At 51.6% G+C, this 24752-nt stretch overlaps 2 protein-coding genes across 2 annotated transcripts in view; one reads left to right on the top strand and one right to left on the bottom strand.

Moving 5' to 3' along the window:
• Positions 1-24752, bottom strand: part of TRIM67 (tripartite motif containing 67) — a 357821-nt gene that overhangs the window by 146611 nt on the left and 186458 nt on the right. The gene's annotated exons all lie outside the window — the stretch shown is intronic.
• On the top strand, positions 1417-20281 carry FAM89A (family with sequence similarity 89 member A). Its single transcript, XM_082719479.1, has 2 exons — positions 1417-1762; positions 19107-20281. The coding sequence occupies exons 1-2, from the start codon at positions 1478-1480 to the stop codon at positions 19368-19370; spliced, it is 549 nt and encodes a 182-aa protein (XP_082575605.1). The 5' UTR covers positions 1417-1477; the 3' UTR covers positions 19371-20281.

The raw sequence follows: 24752 nt of genomic DNA, 5'->3' as shown, positions 1-24752 counted from the left end.
CTGCTCTTGTGCTCTCTCTCTCTCTGTCAAATAAATAAAAAAGAAATATTAGGAGTGCCTGGGTGGCTCAGTCATTAAGTGTCTGCCTTCAGCTCAGGTCATGATCCTGGGGTCCTGGGATCAAGCCCCACATCAGGCTCCTTGCTTGGCAGGAAGCCTACTTCTCCCTCTCCCACCCCCCTGCCTGTGTTCTCTTTCTCACTGTGTCTCTCTCTGTCAAATAAATAAATAAAATCTTAAAAAAAAAGAAATATTAAAAAAAAAGAACACTTTATAATTATGATCTTATTGGGTATTTAGAACAATTTAATCCCCTCGAAAATTGAAGTCAGTAATCAGTGGGCATTCAAGTTATCCACTCTATGCATACCGCATTGGGTTATTTTTAAAATATTTATTTATTTATTTGTCATAGAGAGAGAGCACACAAGCAGACTTAGTGGCAGGGTCCCTGCCAAGCAAGGAGCCCACTGCAAGACTCGATCCCAGGACCCTGGGATCCTGACCTGAGCTAAAGGCAGCAGCTTAACCTACTGAGCCACCCAGGTGTCCCTCCACATTGGTTTTTCATATGCGGTGGGGCTGTTGTCTGCCAATCCGTCCTTCATCCCTCACTTCTCTTCCTCTAATTCAGTTATAACTGTCATTTTTATTCTTCCTAAAAGGTGTCCAGTCGGTTTCTCTCTCCCTGAGGTGTGAGCCTTCAGTGTTTATGTCCCTCAGAGCTGATGGATAGTGTCCCGAGACTTAAGTTTTCTCTCCTTTTGTCTCAGTCCTCCGGGAGAGGCGGGGATCCTGTGGCCAGAGCCCGGCCTCCCCCACCTCGGCCGGCGGGGCCGTTTCTGGGGACGGAGACCGCGGGCGGGATCGCCAGCACTGCCTGACCTCCTCTCCGACGTCCCGCCCGCCTGGAGCGGGAGCCTTTGTCCCCAGCCCCCCCGTCCCCCCGCCAGCCGTCGGTCGGGTCGCATCCGACAGGGGGGCTCCCGGGGAAGCACATCTCGCCGGGAGTGGGGCAGCCGGGCCAGGGATCCGCTCCGGGAGGACTGTGGGCGGGTGAGGGGGGAGTCCCCGAGAGGGGCTGGAGGTGAGCAAGGGGTGCCGTGATGGGCGCAGGGGTGGAGGTGGGGCTGGGCACGGGGGAAGGGCTGGAAGTGAGCAGAGGTGGGGCGGGGCGGGAGTAAGGGGCGGGGTTGGCGGGGCGCCGGGACGCGGGGACAGGCTTAGTGGTCAGGGGACCTGGGGGCTCGTGGGCGGCGCTGGAGGTGAGCGGGCGGGGGCGGGGGGCGCCAGGGGGGCCCAGCGCGGGCCGGGATGCAGGGCGGGGGCGGGCCGGCGGGGCGGGGGGAAGTGGGTGGGGCGCCGCCGGGAAGGGGGCGGGCCGGGAGAGCCTCTGGGCTGGAGCCGCGCGGCGGCGGCGGCGGTGGCGGTGGCCGCGGCGGTAGCGGCGGGCGAGCGCGTGGCCGGGGCGGGCGCGATGAGCGGGGCCGGAGCGGCGCAGGGGGCGGCGGATGCGTCCCGGGGGCTGCGGGTGGACGGGCTGCCCCCGCTGCCCAAGAGCCTGAGCGGGCTGCTGCACTCGGCGGCGGGCGGCGGCGCGGCGGGCGGCTGGCGGCACCTGGAGCGGCTGTACGCGCAGAAGTCGCGCATCCAGGACGAGCTGAGCCGCGGGGGCGCGAGCGGCGGCAGGGCCCGGGCCGCGGGGCTGCCCGCCAAGCCGCCCAACCTGGACGCCGCGCTGGCCCTGCTCCGCAAGGAGATGGTAAGGGGGGCTCCGCGGGCCGGGCCGGGGGCCGGGGTGGGGGGGTGTTGCTCCGTCCGGGCTCGCCGTCCCGGGCAAGTTCGCCGGGACCCGCGCTCTGCTCCGGAAGTCCCCGCGCCCCCCGCCGCTTTCTGGCTCTGTGGCGCCAGCGCCGAAAGAGGGGCACTGACCTCTCAGGTGCTCCCTGTTACCAGTCCTCTGTCCGCGGTGGGACCCTCACCCGGGGAGCGCCCCCCCCCCCCCGTGAAAAGGCAGTTTTCGGAGTCCTCCCGCCCGGAGTCCGGCCCCAGCTGGCTCGGAAACCCGCGGGAGGCGCGGCGTGGGGTTCCCTCGTGGCTGGCGGCGGGTGCGGCTCGGTCACCCGTCTCCGGAGAGAGAGACCGCACGGGTCGGGGAGAGGCGTTCCCTGCGGCGGGGGGTTAGAGCTGTGTGTTTAGAGCTGTGTTTTCCTGCCTCGGAGAGGACAGTTTTGTCCGCGCGAGTGTAGACAGCGGATTGGAACAGCCCGCGCTCCCTCCCCCGCTCCCCAGGCGCCGCGTGCGGAATCCGATTACTGCGGGATGGCTCCGGCCCCAGACGGCTGTGAAGGCGGGCGCTGGGCCCATCCCCTCCGCGCGTGGGGCGGAGGCCCCGAGGCCGCGGGACAAGAACGCAGGGGTGCGCTGCCCGTCTGGGTGAAGCCCGCGTGTCCGGGCGCCAAACAACGGGGCTTAGTTGTTCTCAGTCCTTGGGAGGTACGTTTGATGTGCGTGGATCGGGACAGCCGATTTCAGGCGACGCCGAAAGCAGGACAAGGGCAAGGATTTAGGCGGCACTGAGCCCTTCCCCGGCTTTCCTGCAGGCTTAGGCCAGGCCCGCAGAGAGCTGGAAAACTTCCTTCTTCCTATGCTCTCGCTGACCCCTGATCACCTACCCCTGGCCACCCGCAGGCTTTTTGGAATCTGCCCCTTCCTTTCTCTTAGCGCAGGTTCTAAGTACAGGTAAAAACTTCCCTGAGGAAATCTAGTATATGAAAGCTGCTTTTTTCCCCAATGATAAATTTGCCAAAACCTTATCACAGAAACTCTTTAAATACGCATCTAGTACATTAAGAGATTGTTTAGAAACATTCAGTTTATGCCTCCTTTTTTTTTTTTCAGGAGCATATCCGTTCTGAAAGGTAAGACTTAATTAAATCTAGAAAAGGAGCCTTAAATTAACATTTTTAAAATCAATTAGATACTGTTTTCCCACTCTGTAGCTAGCATTGAAACTGTGATTTCCAATCCTCTCTGAATAGATTTTCTAAGCTGCTTACAGAATGACTTAAATTCCAAGACAACCATTTTTATTTATTAATAAACATTGACACCAGCCTTGCACAGCTAAAGAGCTGAATTTCAGTTAGATAAGCCTACATCTAGTATGTTTACGGTCTGAAGTTAGATGTAGCATGAGTACAGGGGTTCAGCGGGAAGACTCATCCTGGGTTAAGTCCCATGCTGGAACAGACAGGAAAACCTCAGGGCCACTCCTGTTGTGAAGCTCTGCTTTATAACTTGCTCTGGTGGCTTTCGAGTCAATGTGCCATTCCCGAAAGTGTTTTTCTGGGTCCCCCCTGGTGGTACTGCAGAACAGTCACAACCTTATAATTATGTCTTGGACCAGAGCTCTCCCTAAGCCTGTTTGAAGCACAAGGAAAATAAACAGCCATCTTTGGTCAGTCTGCTGTTTAGCTGCGAGAAAGATAAGGAAGATAGGGCTACAGGCCCTGACAAGTCCTTTCACAGAATGTCACAGGGTCTGTTTTAAAAGAGCCCTAGGTCTGTTGCCCTTAAGAGATTACTAACCTGCGGCAGTGGGGTCTGAGCGGTAACCTAAGCTGAGTTCATTCCTGAATTATCTATGGAATGGTTTGTGTTGATCTGTTTAATTGGAAGGCCTGAGGTCAAATCTGTGTCTGGGGATATACTAGTAGTCGTGGCAGAATGTGATTAGATTAATCCCTTTTTGAAAGAGTCCGTGCAATCACAGATTAATGTGGGTAATCTTTTATTTTTATTTTTATTTTTTAAGTCCTATGCAAGCAGTGATGGTGTGGGAAGGTCTCTGAAGGCAACAGAATTTTCTCAAGGGACAAGGGCAGTGGGAAAAGAGCAGCAAAGCTGGAATAAGGGACTAGCACCAGTGTGGTAGCAGACTATAGAGAGTGGGAGTGGGAAATGCTCGATGAGTGCTGGGACGGGGTGAGAGCCTCCAGCAGGGTGGGGGCCAGTGAATTGGAAACAGGAATCTGGTGGGAGACGCGGCTCTGATATAGAAAATGCAGGAATTGTCAGTTACCTATTCGAGATCTGGGAGGTGCCTTCAGCGTTTGTATGGAAAGTGGGGGTTAGCAAAACAATTAAAAATTACTCCCAGTTCTGGACACCCAGAGATCATCACTGTTAATAAGGAGATCTCCTGTGTAGGCACCATGTAAATGCTTTCTATACATCATAACTTGTCTGTGCCGTGGATACTCAAAGTCTATTCTATTTATATATCTACTTAGGTATTTATCAAAGTGGGGTTAACACGGGCTGTTACATTAGTTTCAGGTGTGCAACACAGTGACTCAAGTCTGTTTGCAAAGGTGTGTTGGTTGGTAGCGTGGCTCCCATCTGTCACCACACGATGCTGTTACAATACCATTGCCTATGTTCTCTCTGCTGTACATTTCATCCCTGTGACTTACTCATTCCAGAGCGGGAAGCCTGCACCTCCCATTCCCTTTTGCCCATTTTGCTCATCCCCCCCTACCCCGCCTTCCTCTGGCAACCAGTCGCTTTGTTCTCTGTATTTATGGGTCTGTTTCTGCTTTTTGTTTGTTTGTTCATTTGTTTTGCTTTTTAGATTCCACATGGAAGTGAAATCATATGGTATTTGTCTTTCTCTGTCTGTCTTATTTCACTTAGCATAATACCCTCTAGGTGCATCCTGTTTCATATATTTTTTGAAAAATCACTCAGAATTTAACCTCGTTATGGTCATATACTCAACCAGATGTGTCCCAAAGCCCTGTGTGTGTGTGTTTAAGGTTTCTTTGTTTATTTATTTGAGACAGAGTCCAAGCAGGGGGAGTGACAGGCAGAGGGAGAAGCAGGATCCCTGCTGAGCAGAGAGCCCTATGTAGGGCTCAATCCCAGGACCCTGGGATCACGACCTGAACTGAAGGCAGACACTTAACCAAGTGAGCCACCCGGGCGTCCCCCCCCCCTTTTTTTTTTTAACATCAGATGATATTTTACAATAACACTCCACAGATGTTTACAGGCTATGCATTAGGTGTTGAGTGCTGTGGAAATAGAAGGATGAATGGAACTGTCTGGCTCGTAAGGACCCGCCACCAGCTGGAAGATGTCATTTCACAGCAACAGGGGTGCCGTGCCTTAGACCTCTTCTCCGTTTTCTTGACTGGAGTCTCTGTATTAGTAATCGCAACTCCGTCTGAACTAGCTCTTGCAAAAGGAGAATCTTGACGGGCTGGGCATACGCAGAGACAGGCTAGAACAGGGCTGACAGGGCTCCTGGGAAGTCCACTGTTGTCTCCTCTTTCCCCTGCCATTTTGTTTTCCTACTTTTTGGACTCTGGCGGCTAACCGGGTTGTTTTGGCTGCGTTTCTTAGATCCAGTTTGCATCCAGTTTGGAAGGACGCCAGTGGGCCCAGCTGGGGTCATAGGGCCAGTCTGGGCCAGCTAGTTGTGACTGAGGGCAGGATTGCATTTTACTGAGATAGCGCGACCACGTGGACGGGGTGGGTGTGGGGCACTGGGGATTCCCCCAGAGAAAGGCCAGTTTGCAGAAATAGAGCTGGGGGCTGCTGGACAGCCAAACTATTAGATGTCTGTCACAGACTTCTTCTTCCTTAAGAATACTTTGCCCTGAAGGGCCCCACAGTTTGAAAGATTCTTACCTGCTAAGCTGACAAAATCACCTTTGCTCAGAGACCTTGGCTGGCATTTCAGATCCTTGCACGTGGCTGAAGGACACCCTTGACTCTCAGCCTCAGCCGGGACCCTGACAGGTACTTTCCTTAAAGTTTATACTAGACCCCCTGCCTAGTAGCTCTGTGGCATTAGCCCATCAAGCTTGGACACCCTCCCCAAAAATCACAAAAGCACAGACAGAAGATCCTCAGATATGTGGGAGCAGCAAATGTTTGAGGGCCGCACCCCTGGGGGTTCTTGGGTTTTGCCTCTCAAACCACAGAGGCAAGTTCTAGTAGCTTTGACTTGGAACCCTTTGTTTTCTTGCTTCCTTTTTTTTTTTTTTTTTCCTTAGAACCAACAAGTAGTGGAGTGCCTGGGGGGCTCAGTGGATTGAGTTTGGCTCAGGTCATGATCCACAGGGTCCTGAGATCATGCCCCACATTGGATCTGCTTGAAATTCTCTCTCTCTGCCCCTCCCCCTTCTCTCAAATGAATAAATAAAATCTTTAAAAAAGAAATGTCAAGGGGGGGGGGCGCCTGGGTGGCTCAGTGGGTAAGCCGCTGCCTTCGGCTCAGGTCGTGATCTCAGGGTCCTGGGATCGAGTCCTGCATCGGGCTCTCTGCTCGGCAGGGAGTCTGCTTCCCCCTCTCTCTCTGCCTGCCTCTCTGCCTACTTGTGATCTCTCTCTGTCAAATAAATAAATAAAATCTTAAAAAAAAAGAAAAAAGAAATGTCAAGGGTGGTTTGGTGGGTTAAGCCTCTGCCTTCGGCTCAGGTCATGATCTCAGGGTCCTGGGATCGAGCCCAGCATCAGGCTCTCTGCTCAGCAGGGAGCCTGCTTCCCCCTGCCCTTCTGCCTGCTTGTGATCTCTGTCTCTCTGTCAAATAAATACATAAAATCTTTAAAAAATAAAAATGTCAAGTAGTTATTTTGGTCACCAACCCATGCATGAATGAGAAATCATCCACTTGGAAGTTTTGAGTGCCCGAGCGGCAGTGGTTTAGGGGAAGAATTTAATCTGATTAAATAAAGCTTGATTTCTGAGACCCACAACACTCCTCGTCCCTGCGTTTTTGTTGAGAGCAACTAAATGTCTAATGAGTTTGTGCAGTGAACTGTGTTCTAGGAGATGTGCATTAGCTTGAATGGCCCACATCCCAGTGGATTTCAGTTCTTATCCTGCCCATGGAGCCAGTGTCTGAGTGAGGGGATTTTAGTCTTTAAAAGGTTTTATGGTAAAGATCCAATCCCAGTGAGGCCTAGGAAATGACATCTGGAACAAAAGCGTCAGCTACCAACATAGCATTCTTGATTGATGCCGATCACAGGAGATTGGGACCGTCTGGTGGCCTTTAATACTGTCTTTTCTGTCTTTTTGTTTTTGCTGGTCCCCAAAGACTGGACCACCTTCCCCAAAGGCTGGAAGGACTCAGGGTCCCCGAGTCAGCTTGCTGAAATGCTGATTCCTGGGCTTGTTTCTATACCAGCAGGATCCGAATCTAGGAGAAGGCAGAATTTGCACTTGTTAACAAGTCCTTTGAGAACCTGGAAGGCCCCAGCCCAGGCATCAGGAGCTTGGATTCTGTTATTAGTTTACATGATATAATGTAGGCAAGCGCTTTGCTATTTTCAGTTCTAGCCTCCCCTGTGGGGAAAAAGAATTAAATGTCACCAAGGTTCCTTTTGTTTTTGTTTTTAAAGATTTTATTTATTGAGAGAGAAAGAGGACATGAGAGAGAACAGGAGTGGGGGGTGGGGCAAGAAGAAGAAGCAGGGAGCCCGATGGAGGACTCGATCCCAGGACCCCGGGATCACGACCGGAGCCGCAGGCAGATGCTTAACTGACTGAGCCATCCAGGCACCCTGTCTAAGATCTTAAAGTTTTGAGGCCATAATTACTCTGTATGGTACTTGTCCCCAAGCAGACTCTCCACTGACCACTGGGCGGGGAGTCCTAAGTGGGGCTCAATCCCAGGACCTTGAGCCAAAACCAGATACCACCCAGGCGCCCTAGTTTCACTCACTTTTAGTTTTTAAAATATTTTACTTATTCATTAGAGAGAGAGAGAGAGAGAGAGGAGAGCACAGAAGCAGAGGGAGAGGGAGAAGCAGACTCCCCACCGAGCAGGGAGCCTGACAGGGGGCTGGATCCCAGGACCTGGAGATCATGAAATTGAGCCAAAGGCAGACACTTAACCGTCTGAGCCACTCAGGCGCCCTGGTTTCATTCACTTTTTTTTTTTTTTTTAAGATTTTATTTATTTATTTGAGAGAGAGAGCATGAGATGGGAGAAGGTCAGAGGGAGAAGCAGACTGCCCATGGAGCTGGGAGCCTGGTGCGGGACTTGATCCCGAGACTCGAGGACCATGACCTGAGCTGAAGGCAGTCGCTTAACCAACTGAGCCACCCAGGTGCCCCGGTTTCATTCACTTTTGATGTTACCTTTAAGTGAGGTTATACTTCCAGTCCCAACATTTGAAAATAGAGGATTGAAAGATACTTTTTCGTACCATCTTATCTACTACTGTCCCAACCTATAGAGACTATAAATGAATATTTTTCCTAACTTACTAGTGTCTTGCAAGAAGCAAACCCCTCTTCTTTTCCCCCACCTGTGGTTAAAGGCATTCCTCTGTGGCACGGGAACGTGAAAGCGTTCCGCTTGTTGGCACTGTGGACACCTGTTCCCTGACACAGGACCTCCACCGAGCGGTGCCTGAGCGTTTCTGCATCTCCTTGGGCCAGCACTGCCGTAGGTCTTTGAGGCCTCGTGGGCAACGAAGTTCAGGGAGGGCTGCGAATGAGGATGGTGGCCCTCGTGTCGTTCCCTGCCACCAAGCAGCGGCTGGAGGCTTTACAACAGCTCTGCTTCTGGGATGTCCACCTGAACGCCCAGGAGACTTGAGAGCTCAGTTGGAAAAGCTAAAGTTTTCACAATCCTGTGTCTGAAACCCTGCCGACGGGCCACAGACTCCACGAACAGGAAACCGGCCGTGAGACTGGCTGGGCCAGGTATTTGCCTCCAATTACCCAGTGTCATTCTCTAGAGCCCCGACCTTCTATTCATCTCATTCGTGGCCCACAGGCTCCAGATGTTTCCAAGTGATAAGTAGGCAGCGTGCGTAAAGGTTGTTCTTTCCTTTCCTGTTGCTCCTTCCCTCATGGACACTTAACACGGGGATGTACATCCTCCTCCAGGAACTTGGGAGACAGACAGACCCTTAGGCTTCCTTATGATGCTGCAGAAAACTCCTTAAAGCAGAAAACTTCTTAAAGCATGTAGCCTTTTCTGTTTTTAGGAGCGCTCTCTGCTCACTGCCCTGATTGGCCATAAGAGCAGGGGCTGGCTTCATTTTGCAGGTGTGAAATTCCCTCTGCAAGGATTCTGGGAGGAGGCCCTGCCCTTGACTGCCGAGGGTTGGGGGAGAAGGGAGAGTCTCTGTCCTCTGACCAGGGCTCTCCAGACAGGGGCAGCCTCTGGGGGACGCCAGGCCTTGTACGGCCTGGAGAGGCTGGGCTGAGGAGGATTACTGAGATCCATTTGGAGACTAGACACCATGGAAAGAGGGTGTTTGGTGTGTGCTTAGGTTATCGACTGTGCTTAGAATTGAAGAGAAAACAGCCAAATCCAACACAGTTAAAGGAGAAACTGCAAGGTGTTTAACAACCTTATAATCACAGATATGCAAAGGAAAACAATAAGGCATCATGTTTTATCTAAAACACCAGTGGAGATTGAAAAGAATGATCAGCCTGAAGGTGAGAGTTTGGGAAGATAGACACCATAAAAACGGTTTCTTGTGTGTTTTTTTATGTCAGGTCTGCAAAACAGCAGCTACTGATAGGAGATTTTCTGTATATTGCCCTAGAACTTGTTTTCTGATTTTAACTTCAGATTTTCTCCCCTAACTGCATCTCCTCTTGCAGAAGGGGAATTTCAGTTAATTGGGTATTGTTCAAGGAAATGACAGAACACAAACTAACCTTCGTATGTGTGTTGCGTTCCAATGTGTTGTTGACAAGTCCGTTTCCCCCTCCAGTCCCAGCTGATTTCAACCTCATCTGTGTCCATGTCTGCACTCACTGTCTTGGGCAACAAGCTTTTAAGCTTTGGTGTAAATCCTCAATGAATGATGGTCTGCCATTTGCAGCCCCAGGGCTAGGGAGGGATTAGAAGGAAAGCATCCTTTTCTCTTCTCCCCTTCTGCAATTTCATTTTTATAAATTTATCTTATGTTACTAGTTACACAGTGAATAATTATATTTGTACACAGATGCATATTGCATATATGATTATCTACATGATCGATAATCATATAATATGAAATCGTGATAGAATGCTATACAGTCATGGAAAAGAATGTGGTATTCACAATATGAGAAAGTAAGTTACGAAACAGTATACGTATACATTTGTATAGGTGGTTACTAGCTAAAAACCAGCTTGTGTAAGCATAGTGTCATGAGGGATGTATACTAAACTGCTAAAAGTGGGTATCTTTACTCTTTTAAACATATATATATTTTTAAGAATTTATTCTAGAGAGAGAATGAGGTGGGGGGGAGAGAGGAGCAGAGTGAGAGGGACAAGCAGACTGCACTGATCGAGGAGCCCGACATGGGGCTCAATCTCAGGACCCTGAGATTATGACCTGAGTTGAAACCAAGAGTTGGACGCCTAACCTACCTAACCTACCCAGGTGCCCCTAAAAGTGGGTATCTTTAAAACAGCAGTTCTTAAAGTATGAGTCTGGAAACCCTCTCAGGGTCCATAATTATGTGGCGATCATATCAATGAATGTGATGTTTTAAAATATCACCTAAGGGGGTGATTAGTGGCTCAGTTGTTAAGCCTCTATCTTCGGCTCGGGTCATGATCTCAGGGTCCTGGGATCGAGCCCCGCATTGGGCTCTCTGCTCAGCAAGGAGCCTGCTTCTCCCTCTCCCACTCCCCCTGCTTGTGTTCCCTCTCTTGCTGTGTCTCTCTCTTCAAATAAATAAATCAAATCTTTAAAAAACAAAATAAAATAAAATACCACCTAAGGATATAGATTAACTTTTGGAAGATCTGCCCAATTCAGTGAGTCAGTTTTTCACATTTTTCGTAACCAATGCTTGCTGTTACAAAATCATCCACAGTTAAAAGATCCATTCAAAGTGCAAGACTAATATAACAGGATGAAAAGTTCATCGGGGTAGTTTCAAATTTCACTCTGCAGCCAACTAAAGGGTTGTGTCAAAAAAAGAACACCCACAATTTTCTAAAAGGCTATTACATACCCATGTGAGGCCAGATTTTCTTCATTTCCTTGAACCAAAACAACCTGTTCCGAAGGACCCAAGGCAGGAGATAAACCAGACATTAAAAAGATTTACAAAATGGCATTGTTTATAAAAATGTCACATTAGCATGTAATGGGTATATTACTTATGATTAAGTGGATCTATATTAAAGCTTCTCAGTTTTGACCTCTAATAAGGAAATGTTGTTAGGTATAAGCCACACAAAGAGAGCTCGTAGGGGCCCTCCGTAGCTTTACTGAAGAGTGTAAAGAGGTCCCGAGACTCAAACACATGAAGATAGAAAGCTGCTTTAGACCATGGAATGTGGGAAGGATGGCTTATATAAGTATGAACCATTGAGATTTTTAAAAAAGATTTTATTTATTTATTTGACACAGAGAGAGAACACAAGTAGGCAGAGAGGCAGGCAGAGAGAGAGGGGGAAGCAGGCTCCTTGCTGAGCAGAGAGCATGATGCAGGGCTTGATCCCAGGATCCTGGGATCATGACCTGAGCCGAAGTCAGAGGCTCAACCCACTGAGCCACCCAGGCGTCCCAAACCATTGAAATTTTAATCTAATTAGAATGTTTTATTTTGGGGCGCCTGGGTGGCTCAGTGGGTTAAAGCCTCTGCCTTCGGCTCAGGTCAGATCCCAGGGTCCTGGGATTGAGCCCCACATGGGGCTCTCTGCTCAGCAAGGGGCCTGCTTTCCCCCCTCTCTTTCTGTCTGCCTCTCTGCCTACTTGTGATCTCTGTCTGTCAAATAAATAAATAAAATCTTAAAAAAAAAGAATGTTTTATTTTTACAGTAGGCAAAAAGCGAGAAAGAATGAGCAAAGCCATTGCTTAGAGAAAATGGTTGATTGCTTTTCCTTGGCTCTGCTTAGAGCGCGGAAGAGGAAAGGGGCTTCACTGGTCCCAGTATTAGTTGCGGTTAGAGAGAAACAAGCACATCCCGGGAGATGTCGCAGAATGGGCTCTGTCCACGTGGATACCCTCAGCTGTCAGCAGACAAACACAACTGAAACTGCCTTACTTGGTCGAGAGGGTATATGGGCAGGTGCAGGGCTGAGCGAGCGCTGGGCGTGGCTTAACCCTTGCGGTGCAGCTGTACAGGATGTTCTGTCTCTGAACCACCGGGGCTCTGCAGAGCCTAGTCCTCAGCCCGGTGGGCTCAGAGCATTCGCAGGAGATGAAGCAGACCGGATAGCGTGAATGCTTTTCTGCCCAGGAGAGCAGAGTGCAGCCCAGGAGCCGCGGGATGGATTGGAAGCTTGCCGTGAGCACAGCATGACAGGCCGGGACCTTCGAGGTCTTGTGGGAGTCAGTTGATACCCCTTCCCCACTGGATCAACACCCAAGGAGTCTTTCTCTTCCGTTTTCCTTTGAAAACAGTATACAGTGGACGGGTCGGTGTCCTTCTGTTATCGCATCCTTTATTCAGAAATCAGGTTACGATGCATTAGGCCACCGCTTTTATTACATTTCGGCTCTGCAGATAACGTGCTAGACACCTTGATTAGACTTGGGGCATTTCCTGGTCCTTTCTAAAATAAATTCATGAGCCGAGTATATGCTTAGGCACTCATTACATTTTAAGAAGATAACTTCCAAGTGTTCTCATTGTAAGTTAATACATACTCGTGGTAGAAAATCCAGAAAATTCAGAAAAGCCCAAAATGAGACTCACCTGTGATGTTAGCAGCTTGCCACCTACGACAGAGGACGTTGGGCATCTCCTTGGCCTGGTCAGCGGCATGGACAGGACAGATGGCCGCTCCCTGCCCTGCCCCCACCGCAAGCCGCCCCCCTCCACCTGTCAAGGGGCTTCATCTTTCAGGACCCTAACTTCCTCCTCATGACAGAGTCAATATCTGCCTTGCAGAGCAAGGGTGAGGATTTCGTATTTGTGTCCAGCCGAGATTTCTCTCTCCAGCCCATCCCTGGGGATGAACCTAGGTGTCTGGGTGATGCAGTCTGGGGGACCTCATACTCATGGTTTTTGGCTCAGGTCTGATCCCTGGGTTGGGAGAGCGAGCCCCGTAGGGGGTGCCATGCTCAGAGCGGAGTCACTTGGGACACTCTCCTGCTGCCTCTCCCCACCCCCAATACATAAATAAAATCTTTAAAAGAAAAGAAGTGAACAGTTAGCTAGTTGAGAGTTTGGGCTATTTCAAGGCTTTTGATAGAGCTTGCCAAGCAGTGCTCCACAGTGTGCCTACGTGATAGTGTTTACAATTGAGAGTGTGCTCATGCTTGCTGAGAAAACCGAGCCATGCAGAAGGCTGTAAATACGGATCCCGCTTTCTAGAAGCAGGTTCTGCCAACAGACCTTTCCTCCTCCCGTCAGAGGCGTGCACGGGTGTGTGCATATATAGGAAGGGAGTTCCTGCTAACATACTGTCGATGACCTGAGCTTTTGTGCAAGGCACATGGGTCGCTTCTACTGTAGCACACACCCAGCGGCTCATCCTTTAAAATGACCACCTAGTTTTTATTGTATGACTAATCCCTAAGTTTTCTAACCACGTTCCTCCTGCCTTATGTTCCAATGTAAACTTTCATGCCACTAACTTTTTCCGTATCTGTCCCCATATTCTGGGACCCCACCCCCCAATTCCCACACTACATACAGCTCACGATTCTGCAGCTTCCCTGGGAATCTGTACATCCCTCCTGTCCAGTATGAAGTGGGATATTTATTATCTTCGGTTGAGGAATGCAGTGGTAGGCAGATGGATGATCAGGTGGGGGGAAGGGCGGGTGGGCATCATTTCGGAGCCGACCTCAGTATGACTTCCTGATCTAAGCCATCCCCACACCATGCCCTGCTTCTGCCTGGCTTAGCCCACAGCCTCAGCAGGGGTCTTGGAGCAGGGTACAAATAAGACCATTTCTTTTGATGTCTGTTCTGTTTTCTACTCCTTATATCTGAGAAGAGGTTGCTTTTGTTCACGTCTCCTAAATGGACTAGGGAAGGACACCAACTCATTTTTAGTTTCGTACATAAAAACAGACTCTTTTCCTTAAATACAACTAATTTCTTAAAAGTATCCTTAAGCTTCTCACGATGCTTTGTTTGGTCCCAACCAAAGTTTCCTTTTAAAAAGTACCTTCCATCTTCTAAACCTTGTATCCAAATTGTCTTGTGTCTGTTGTAATTTTTTGAAGGTTTGGAAGAACTCTGTCCCCCACAGCACCCTCCAAAGATAGTCAGAAACTTAATCACCCAAAACCCAGCTGGGAGCCACCCCCTGCCCCGTCTGAGGTGTATCCAGGTGGCTAGTCCATTGTGGGTTGAGATAGTTTTGAGGGTGATTCAGGATTGTTAGAGATGTTGTAGGTTGATGAGCCACCTGTGCTGCGGGGGAGGGGGGCAGGCGAGCTCTGTGCCTAGGGAAAGAGAGGAAAATGATCAGGAAGTTAAGCAGGAAGCCCAGACAGAGAGAGGAAGGAATGACCTTAGCAATTTAAAGCAGTGGAAACTAGTTGATTGTTCTTAATTGTCTTGAAGGTCTAGAATAAGGGCTACACATGACAGGATCTTAGAATTTGTACTTTTCTTAAAAGTACCAAGTACCTGAATTTTTAAAATCTGCTTCCGAAAATGAGCCCCCCCCCCCCCGAATGCAGCTGTGAATCAGATCAGCTGTCCTTCAGGGCCATGTGGGAACACATCACTGAGACGACAGGCTTCCCCCAGTTGTAGAATGGGACAGTGGGGGCGGGGGGTAGTGCAGAGGGCGTTCCCCACCCCCCATCCTTTTTTCTGGAAGGACTTGTCTCCATTTGTGGGTGATTTAATCACGTTGTGAAACAACTCGCAGTTTAATTCTCCAGCATGACCCCTCTCTGCCCTTCCCACGTTCCCAGACGCCTGGGTCTTCAGGATTGAGAGGCTGATTTCTGGGGCAGTCATGAGTCTCTGCCCCAGCTGCAGACAGTGTGACTCTAGAAAGAGCACTCGGGGAGGGAGCTCTTTCTAGCCCCAAACTTGGGTTTGGGTCTTCTGTCAAGCAGGAGGTGAGGTATTTTTTTGTCAATGTGGCAATGACCATGTGGTCTGGGGCCTTCTTCGGGAGCACGTGGGGGTGCTCTGGGCTCAAAGGGTTGCCTCTTCATGTCTGCCACCCCTGCAGGCACCTGCGGGATGTAGCAAGGGGCCGTCGGGTCCCCGCACGCCCCCTGCCAGGCTGCTGCTGCAGCCAGGTGTCCTCTGCGTGGGCGTCTCTACTGAGACGTGTATTCACACGGTCAGCCAGTACCTGCGTATCTACACGGCAAGACTCTGTGCTGGGTGCTGGGGGATCCCAGGGGGAGAAGGGGCCACTGCATGTGAGCCGTCCTACATACGAAGAAAGAAGACTCATGTGCTGACCGGTAGCAACAGGTGGAGAATAATAAATAGGGCAGGCAGAGCAGGTGGAGGGAGTGAGTGGCCCCTGCGATGGAACCAGAGTCCGGAGAGTGGAGGAGAAGCTGGCATCGGGCTGGGCGGGCAAGGAGGCTTTGACAGACACAGTGGGGATGGGTCCCGGACCGTCTCAGGGAGGGGACCTCCGGCCAACTGTGGCATTAGGTGCAGGTAGAAAAAGTGAAATCCTGCCTCGGGACTTGCAATGTGCCTCTAGAGAATTTAAGAGCAAGTGTTGAAACAGCCACAGCCAAGGGAGAGGGAGAAGTGTCCAGGCTGGGAGCCGGCTTGGCTCCTGCTGCGACCTCCCGCCTGCCGCGCCGATCTGGAGGATTGCTGGTAAGCCGAGGAGCTCTGGCCTGTGCCTGCAGAAGGGACCGAGAAGCTGGGATGTGCGGAGACATGTACGCGTGTGCTGAGATCCCTGCTCAATCACCTTAAGCGCTTGGCGGCCGCTCCGCTGTCTGATGGGCGTGTGTGGTACCGAGCTGTCTTCCTAGGTGGGTCAGCCCTCCGTTTCTAGGCCAGCGTTGCACCTGAGGACAGGGCAGCTTTGTGAGTCATCTGTTGCTGCAATGCAGACAGGTACCCAGAACACGATCCAACTCAAGGCCTGGAGGACCTTGGACGTGGCACCTGAAGAGGAAAGGGACCCCAGGGCTTTGGGAATTGCATGTTCAGAGGACACCGGCTCCTGAGAAGCCGGTGGGGTAGTTCAGGGGCCATGGAGCCCAGGCTCCTGCTGTCACCTGCCCCCGCTCCCAACCTGCCCACAGGATGAGAGTCAGACCTGGTCCAGGAACACATTGCTCCCTTCCCTCTTCTGTTGTTTTCCCATTCTTCATTTCCAAGGTGGGAAATGGGCTTGGGGTAGCCCAGCCCCTATGGCTGTCCAAGTGACTCAGTAGAAATCGCTCCAGGACACTGGATGAATCTTTTCTATGATTTTTTTTTTTTTAATTCCTGCGCAGTTAGCATCCCGTGTTGCATGAGTCTGTGACTTTTTAAGCGAACACTAGTGCAGCTCTGGGAGGGTGCGACTCTCTTCACTGAGGTTTACATTCCTTGTGTTAAATCCTAGAACAGATAGGTAGACGTGACCTTGCCAAGACAGAACCTTGCAGTCTGGTTACCGGGTTCAGATCTGGATGCTGGAGGAGCCCCAGGAAACAGGAGCCAGTTCAGGGGAGGGACAGGTGGTCAAAATGGGCCAGAAGGTCGTTGTAAGAGGGGACAGGCCTGAAGGTATGGTCTGGAGAAGACAGATCGTTTCTTCCGGTGGGGAGAGGTGGCAGAATGAAAATTACCTTCAAATGTGTAAAAGGCAGTTAAGAGGGAAATGAGATGTGCGGGTCTGCAGAACGGTTCCACGGAGCATCAAGGGCCATAGAACTACAGACTGGGAAATTTTGGCTTTGTGCAGGGAAGCGTTATGTCTGCCCGGAAATGAATGAACTGGTGTGGAAGGGTTTGAGGGTGTGAAAGGGAGACCTCTGAGGTCCTTTCCTACTCGAGAGTCTATGGTGTCTAACCTGGTCCCCAAGAAGCAGGTCTGCTGGCTAATTGTCATCTGGCTTGACTGTGCTCGGGTGATTCCTGGTTAGTGTTTGTGATCGAGTTGGGGTAGGAGGAACGTGGTGCCCCAGGGTCACTGCTGTTTCCGGGAACCCTGCCTCCTGGTAAGTTCCATAGCGGCCAGGCCTTTCCAGGTCGAGATTCCACAGGCTGGCAGCCTGGAGAGAATTGTGAACGTAGTAACCACCAGAGCAGCTGTTACTCTTTCCAGGAGTCGAACAGGATGTCCACGGTCTCACACTCGCGCATGGGCGAGCCGGCATGTGGACCCGCTTGGGCAGGCTGTGGGGCCCGAAAGCATTCTCCCTTCCATGCTTTTCTGTCTGGCTGGCCTGGACGTCGGGGGTCACAGGAGAATACATACAAGTGACCCCGGAAGGGCAGGGATTTGTGTCGAGAATGCTGTGTTGTGTGCTGGAACTGGGCATCGGCATCGTCTGGGTATTTTTTCCAGCCCAGATGTCGGGAACCATCTTTCCTTCGGGACAACACACGCACACGACCAGTCGGGACAGAGAGTGGTGGCATCTGACCCGTTTGTGGCAGGCCTGGGCTTCTCTTTGTTTGCCCGTGGCTTTCCCTGTTAAGGGTTTACTTTCGAGAATGGGATGCCATTGAGCTGGTCTGCCTTCCCAGACCCTGGACGTTATGGCAAAACACGCCAAGTCAGTGGGGCCTGGTTCTGTTTCTATGGTGTGCTCGGCTGTGGGAGAGGGCCGCTCTCTGCTTGGCAGTCTAGTGTGGTTGGAGGCTGTGAAGAATGACTTGGTGTTTAACACCTATCTTGTCACGAGAGGATTGCCGCCTTCTGGACCCCAGCGTCCCTTGTGTGAGTCTCGTGCGGCAGACCTCGTCGCTGGGGAATTCTAGAGACCGTAGAGCTCCTCTTTCTCTGTTTTCTGCTGCACGTTCCCATGCTTTAGCCCTTTACTTGCTACCCAGTAGCATTTGATGACTGTTGGTGAAAATGGATGGATCTCTCAGTGAATCCTCCCTGTACCCCATAAGAGAAATTATGATTCCCTTTTGTCATCAACCAAGGGGTAGAGATGATACGTGACTTGCTCAAGGGCCAAGAAGCAGAAGGCAGGTCTCCTAGCCTCTGGTGTCGAGTCTCTCCCCTTGCCACTGGGAGGGAGATTGCTGCCCCTCACCAGAGCTCAGTAGCCCTGTCACCTGGGACCCCACACTTGCCAAACCGGAGGCTGCGTGGTTCACAAGAAACACAGGTGATTTTCATGCGTGTGCAAGTGTCGGTGCCATCGTCTGGGCTGCATTTCCAGGCGGATTAACCCTTCTCTCTTTGAGATTGATGGGAACAGTGCATTTCCTGTGCTGACTTGGCCCTATCCTGAGGGACTGGCCATGGCAGGAGGGAAACTTGGAGATAAGCAAGTATGTGGCTTTCCAGCATTCTTTGTTCTGTCACCACTGGTGAAAGTGGTTCCCAGGAGACTCTGTGCACTTCTTCAATCGCTTGCTCTGGGGAGTGATGCCCCAATCATCTCTGGGTACGACTGACCTTGTCCGGAGGAGAGGGAGTCCAAACACCACTCTTGGGAACCCGGAGGTCGCGCTGACCAGAGGGCGGGGGCTCCGGGGTGTGTGTGAGTGTGTGTGTGTGTGTGTGTGTGTGTATGACCCTGACCTGTGAGCCACTGTCACTGGCAAGGGGACTCTTGTTCCCAGGGAGTTGAGAATGATTGTGGTATCAGGGAAGGCACATGTGGGTCCTCTCTGAAACTGATCCTAGCGAGAGGAAATGACAAACTTGCCTCTTGGCGTCCAAAGTGAAACCAGCTGGGGCCACCCGAAGTAGGAGTGCTGCTCCGTGCCTTCCCAGGGCGTGCCCGCATGCCGGGGTAAACTCCGCAGGCCGGGGCCCGCCGCCCCGCAGGTGTGATCCCTCCCTGCCCCACTGAGTCACGTCTGAGGTGTGGGCATCCCACAATTAAGGTTTTCTCAAAATTGGAAACCCGAAGCACTGGAGTGATGCTTGGAGTCATTCACTGTCTGGAAAGAATGTGCTGGCATAGGCAGACGGCAGGCTGAGTGTCCCACTAAAATTAAACTCAAGTGCTGACTTCTCGTTTTTACCTCTCCACCCCTTCCCTTAAGGTCGGCCTGCGACAGCTGGACATGTCCTTGCTCTGCCAACTCTACAGCCTCTACGAGTCCATTCAGGAGTATAAGGGGGCGTGCCAGGCTGCGTCCAGCCCTGACTGCACTTACGCCCTGGAGAACGGCTTCTTTGATGAGGAGGAGGAGTATTTCCCGGAGCACCACGCCCTCCATGAGGGGAGGGAACGGGGCCCCCCAAGGGACCTGTCTCTGCCTGTCTCCTCCATCTCCGGCAGCGACTGGATTCTGGAGTCCATCTAGAAAGGGATCTTAGCAGAGGCCACTGCTGCCCACCGGACACACTGTCAGCCTCAGCTCCCCCTTTTGAAGAAATCTCCTTCGCTCCTCCATCGTGGGCAGTCGCCGGGCGCGAGAGGCCAGCGCTGCCAGCTTAATTTGGAGGACACCCGTGGCAATCTGTCGCCAGGGCTGGAGTCTCCGCCTGGGTGGCCTTGAGGTGCTCAGCGACACTATCGTGCAGAGACCCTCCTGCCCACGAGTCCTGTCCATGCTGGGACCCTAACAGGAGGATCCTGGGGCAAAGGCCCTCCCAAAGATCTTTCCCCCAAGACGACTTTTGCCGGTTACTTCCTTGCAGGCGGTAGACGGTTTGCTGCTCTGCTGTAGGAACTGGCTCCAGGCTGCAGACTAGGAAAACTCCCACTTCGCGGCCCCCTTCCTTCTACATCTGGCAACCATTCTTGCTTCCGTCTTGTGAGCGTTTAAGGCTCTTGGTTGGGCTTTCTTATTGCCAGCTGCATTACTAATGGTCCCAATGACTCAGTGAAAGCTTTGTACCAAAAGAACCCCCCCCCCCAAACAACAACAAAAAAAAACCCTAAACATTTTAGGTCACACCAATCAACACCATTCTCTTCAAAATCTGGATCCTTCTTTGTCTATCCGATGGTGGAGGAGGGAGGAAGAGAACACGGAGGCGTGTTATGTTGGCAAAAAGAAACAGGGGGCACGCTCATATGGGGTGTCATTCACTGTAAGATGGCAAACTTTTGTTCTGGAAGGTTCTCAGTGTGAACTAGTCTATTAGAAAGCAGTCCTGCCTCTTCCACTAGACACAATGATCACCTTAAGCCTTAATATATTTATTAAAATCTTTTATGAACGCTTTACACTTTGTAGGTTAAAAATGAGGATAAAATGCTAAACCCCCCGACTGTAGTTGTGTATTATTTTGGTCTGAACTCTGAATCATCCAATTTCAGAACTTGAATGCATGGAGTCCAATCAACTACTGAAAGAGAATAATTTATTTTCTTGCCAGGAGGGATCTGGAAGCAGCTTCTCTTGTTCTACTGACTTATTCTTGGTCGTATTTTCCACGGTAGCCCCCATTTATAGTTAGCTCTCAGTGCTGTTATGTCTCTGACTGCTTCAGACCCCCTGCCCTTCTTTCTTTTGATGTGATAATTACTTATTCACCACCTTTGGGGTCCGAGAGGAAGTAAAACTCACCCTCACGGGCCAGCATGTGGACAGCCTGTTCCGTACATGACCGTGTGTTGGGAACTGGGCTGAGTACAGAGAGGGAAGAGCATTCCTGCTGTTTTCCTGTGTTGAAAGTAGTAGTTCGATGAGAGACGGCAGCACATCGCCTTTAGTGTGTGGCCCAGCTGTGCAGGGGGCGCGAGAGCAGTGACAGTGATCGGACCAGGTGACGACTGGTCATCTTCCGGAACCTCGGACAGTGAGAGGTTCACGCTTGAACCTTGGATCTGCTGTGCTCAGCCCTGGCCACTTGGGGCAGGGAGAGGTTTCAGAAGAATCTTGAGCGTGGCTCAAGAACCTCCATCTTTGTTCTGATTTAATCAATAAGGGGTGAGGCCTGGGTCTCTGCATGGTTCGAGAAGTCCCGCAGGAGAGACTAACGTGGATCCAGTTACCACCTAGTGTCCGGGCCGGCCCTGGAGGAGGGCATCGTGGGACACCCAGGAGAGCTGCCGGCTCTCCTACTCCACCCGGACCTATGGAGCATCTTCCTAGGACGGCCCGGTGGCCCTCTCACACGAAGTTCAGGGGGCGCTACTCGTGTCCACGCGGGAGGACGGTACCATCTCCGAGAGGGAAGCTTGCAGGGCTGGCTCAGGCTTGGGGGAGCCCCCACATTGAGAATGCACGGCTCCCTGGGTCTGCTGCCTCTGGGTTCTTCTGGAACCACAACCCTAGATTCATAGTGCCTTTGGGTTTTGGGGTGCTCGTCTCATTACGAGATGGGCCATCAGAACTAGAAGTGGAATAAATCAAGGCAAGCAAGGGGCCTCTCCTTTGCTGGGGGAGGGGGGGGGTTGGGAAGGGCTGACACATTCCTCAGCCCGATGGTAAAGGGGCATATAAGCCTACCACAGTTCTTAATACACCATCTGAAGTTCATATGCACTGCCCCACACTTCCTTTCACTCCAGACAGAGTGTACTGTTGTAAATGCAGGTTGGTGAGAAATATTAACATTATCCCAAACCATAAAATGTTTTCTAATACACTGTCCTTATGAAGGTCCATTAGGAAATAAATGCGCTGGTGTCCTTTCCTGCTTCCCGGCGTACATCGTCTCCTCTGAGTTGGAGCCGGGACTGTTCCGGGCTCAGCGGCCAACGGACAGCAGGGCGGGCTCTAAGGCAGTGTGACATTTCCTGAAGCAGAGAGCCCCCGTGTAAGGCGATGCACAGAGCACTTGGAGAAATCACCTCTAGCTTCCTACGGCCTTGGTGCTATGAACCCAGAATTCCTGATCATTTAAACCTTGCATTTTGCAAATGATGCAGTTCCTATCACACCCCAAGGGGAATTCAGAGTCCGTTCACCAACTCGACCCCTGGCTCCCATTTTCCTGTAACCCAGGGGGATGCCATTCACTCAACGGACATTTCTTTAGTGCTGGTCTGGGTCACGTTGAGTCAGGAGCCGAGAACACAGGCTGCGGGAACCTGAAGAGCCTCTGGCAGATGCCATTTCCACAAAGAGCCCAACATGGAGGGCAAGTGTCGTCATCAGGGAAGCGCCAAGGCCACTGAGGCCTAGGAGACCCAACAAACCCTGGGGACGTTGGCAGAGGGGACATCTGAGCTGCTTTTGAAGGGTGAACAAGGTTTTTGGTTTTTTTCTTTTTCTGTAAGATTTATTTCAGAGAGAGAGTGAGTGTGAGTGGGGGAGGGGCAGAGGGAGAGGGAGAGAGAGACTCTCCAGCAGACTCCCCACTGAGCGCAGAGCCCGACGTGGGGCTCGATCCCAAGATCCTGAGATTATGACCTGGGCTGAAATCTAGAGCCGGCCCACTTAACTGACAGCCACCCAGGTGCCCCCGAGGGACGAATTAATTCTTCAAAAAAGAAGAGGGAGCAGATGGAGGGGAGGGCATAAGTTCTCCAAAAACTTAACGTATAACAACGAGTTGCTTTCATAAGACATTTTTCATTTCTGTGATTAAAAGCACAGGTGATGTGACCTCCTCAGGTCATGGCTACATGACGGAGCTGGAGTTCTGAGAGGCAGTTTGTGTTCCGTTGATGTTTCAGGCCTAAGCAGGTGCTGGGACCGAGCGAAGTCTGAGGAGATTATGGGCCGTGATCCCCCGTTTCCCATCCCAGCGCCTTAGTCTCCCAGGATGCGTTGCGCGGCACTTTCTACTGGATCTTGCTCTGACTTCCACGTGCATGGGCCTAATTTCTCTCAGAACCCGTGATCACGGCCACAGGCCAAGCGTGCGGGAGACCCAAAGTCTCTCTAGCCACCAACGTTGGGCCAGGTGGCAGTTGAATTTCATCTTTCTGTCCTGAGAAAACCTTCCAATCGTAGAAGCCTGAACACGTTTAGTCTGCTTGTCTTCATGCGAAGATTGTCCTTTGCGTTCGGACAGATGTGTCTTGGGCTCATTCTCCGCAGAGATGGTGGAGCTTACATTGCAAGGATGGCACCTGGAGGTTCCCCCTGAAGGGTAGCTGACGCCTGCTGGACCATGGTTTCGGGGGGCGAAGATGCTGTGGGAGCGTGTGGGCCCACTGAGCGCAGAGCCCGATGTGGGGCTCGATCCCAAGATCCTGAGATTGTGACCTGGGCTGAAATCTAGAGCCGGCCCACTTAACCGACAGCCACCCAGGTGCCCCTTCCTGATGCCTTCATGCTGGCCAGCTGTGGCAAGAATGCATTACTATCCACCCCGCTTTGCCGGCTATCAGTCAGCTGAAGACAGGTCCCTAGACACCCAGTCTCCTGTCTGGTTCTCCTGCTTCCCTGAAGAGCGTGGACAAACAGAGTACCTAGAGAATGTTGGGAAAAACCTTTATTAAATGCACTAACTGAGCAGTATTAGCAAAACGAAAGCATGAAGCCAGGCAGTAAGGATGCATTATGGCCCCAGAGAGCCGATGCCTGAGAGGAGAGGAGGGGGGCACATGCCATCTGGAGAATTACCCATTGTCAACCTCAGACAGAAGCTCAGAGACCTTGCTCCCTGCTTCCTGTTCTGTTTCCAGGATGGAGGATCTCTAATGAAAGTCCTGCAGGCACACAGAGACCACTGGTCCTGGGAACGCTGGTTTGGGTAGGAGGAGCACTTACATTAGAAATCACCGAGATCACAGTCACCCCACGGTGGAGAGCATGCTCCGGGTCCCTTCAGAGGGCACAGCTCTGCACCGAGACTTCAGGGAAGAGAGCTCCTCACCCTCCATCCCCTGTTTTTCTCCTGCCCACAGGATGGTAATAAGAGGCCAGAGCGGGGCTCCAGGAGGAAGGATGGAAGGGGAAACCATGAAGATGGTCTCTAAGACATTGTGTGAGGAACAAGAAAGCACCTTCAAGATCCCAGGGATTTCACAAGGTGGGAAAACAGTGGGAAGTGGAGGTTGAAGGGCAAGCTGGCTGGGTTGTCTGGGGTGTCCCTCTGCACAGAACCCCGGGCATCTAGATGGAGATAATTTGGAGGTTGAGGATGGGGCTCACTCGCCAGACTCAAGGAGCGGTGTCTTCCCGGCATGCCACGGCCGGCAACAGGCCCCGCCGGGCACTGGTTCTCTCTGTGGCTGACATTCACCCATCCTGCTGGCAGAAGCACCAGGGAAGACAGGTTCAACTCAGTCCCCCTGTCGTCATACGCTGCGTGACTGACTCCTCTCCACGAGCTTCCATCAGGCACGCTATAGCTGACTGTCTCCTAGATGAGTAAACCCATCCTGGCTCTGACACTCCTGCCAAAAAGCATTTCCATGGTGCCGGGACCTCAGATGGGTTGACTTTATCTCCCCCTGCTGTCGAAGAAGGAAGGGGAGCATGCTCGGTAGGGCAGGAGACAGACTCAGGAATAGACATGTGCCTGGTCACACACTTATTTGCCTTAAATGGATTGATAGGATTTATACGCCACCTCTGTTCCAAAGGCAGCTTTTGGTTGTTTTATAAAAATTCACACAACAGGGGCGCCTGGGTGGCTCAGTGGGTTAAGCCACTGCCTTCGGCTCGGGTCATGATCCCAGGGTCCTGGGATCGAGCCCCGCATCGGGCTCTCTGCTCAGCAGGGAGCCTGCTTCCTCCACTCTCTCTCTGCCTGCCTCTCTGCCTACTTGTAATCTCTCTGTCAAATAAATAAATAAAATCTTTTAAAAAAAATTCACACAACACCATAAAATGCAA

Source organism: Mustela nivalis (assembly GCF_964662115.1).
Source record: "Mustela nivalis genome assembly, chromosome: 2".
Lineage (NCBI taxonomy): Eukaryota > Metazoa > Chordata > Mammalia > Carnivora > Mustelidae > Mustela > Mustela nivalis.
This window is presented reverse-complemented; position numbering and strand designations above follow the sequence as displayed.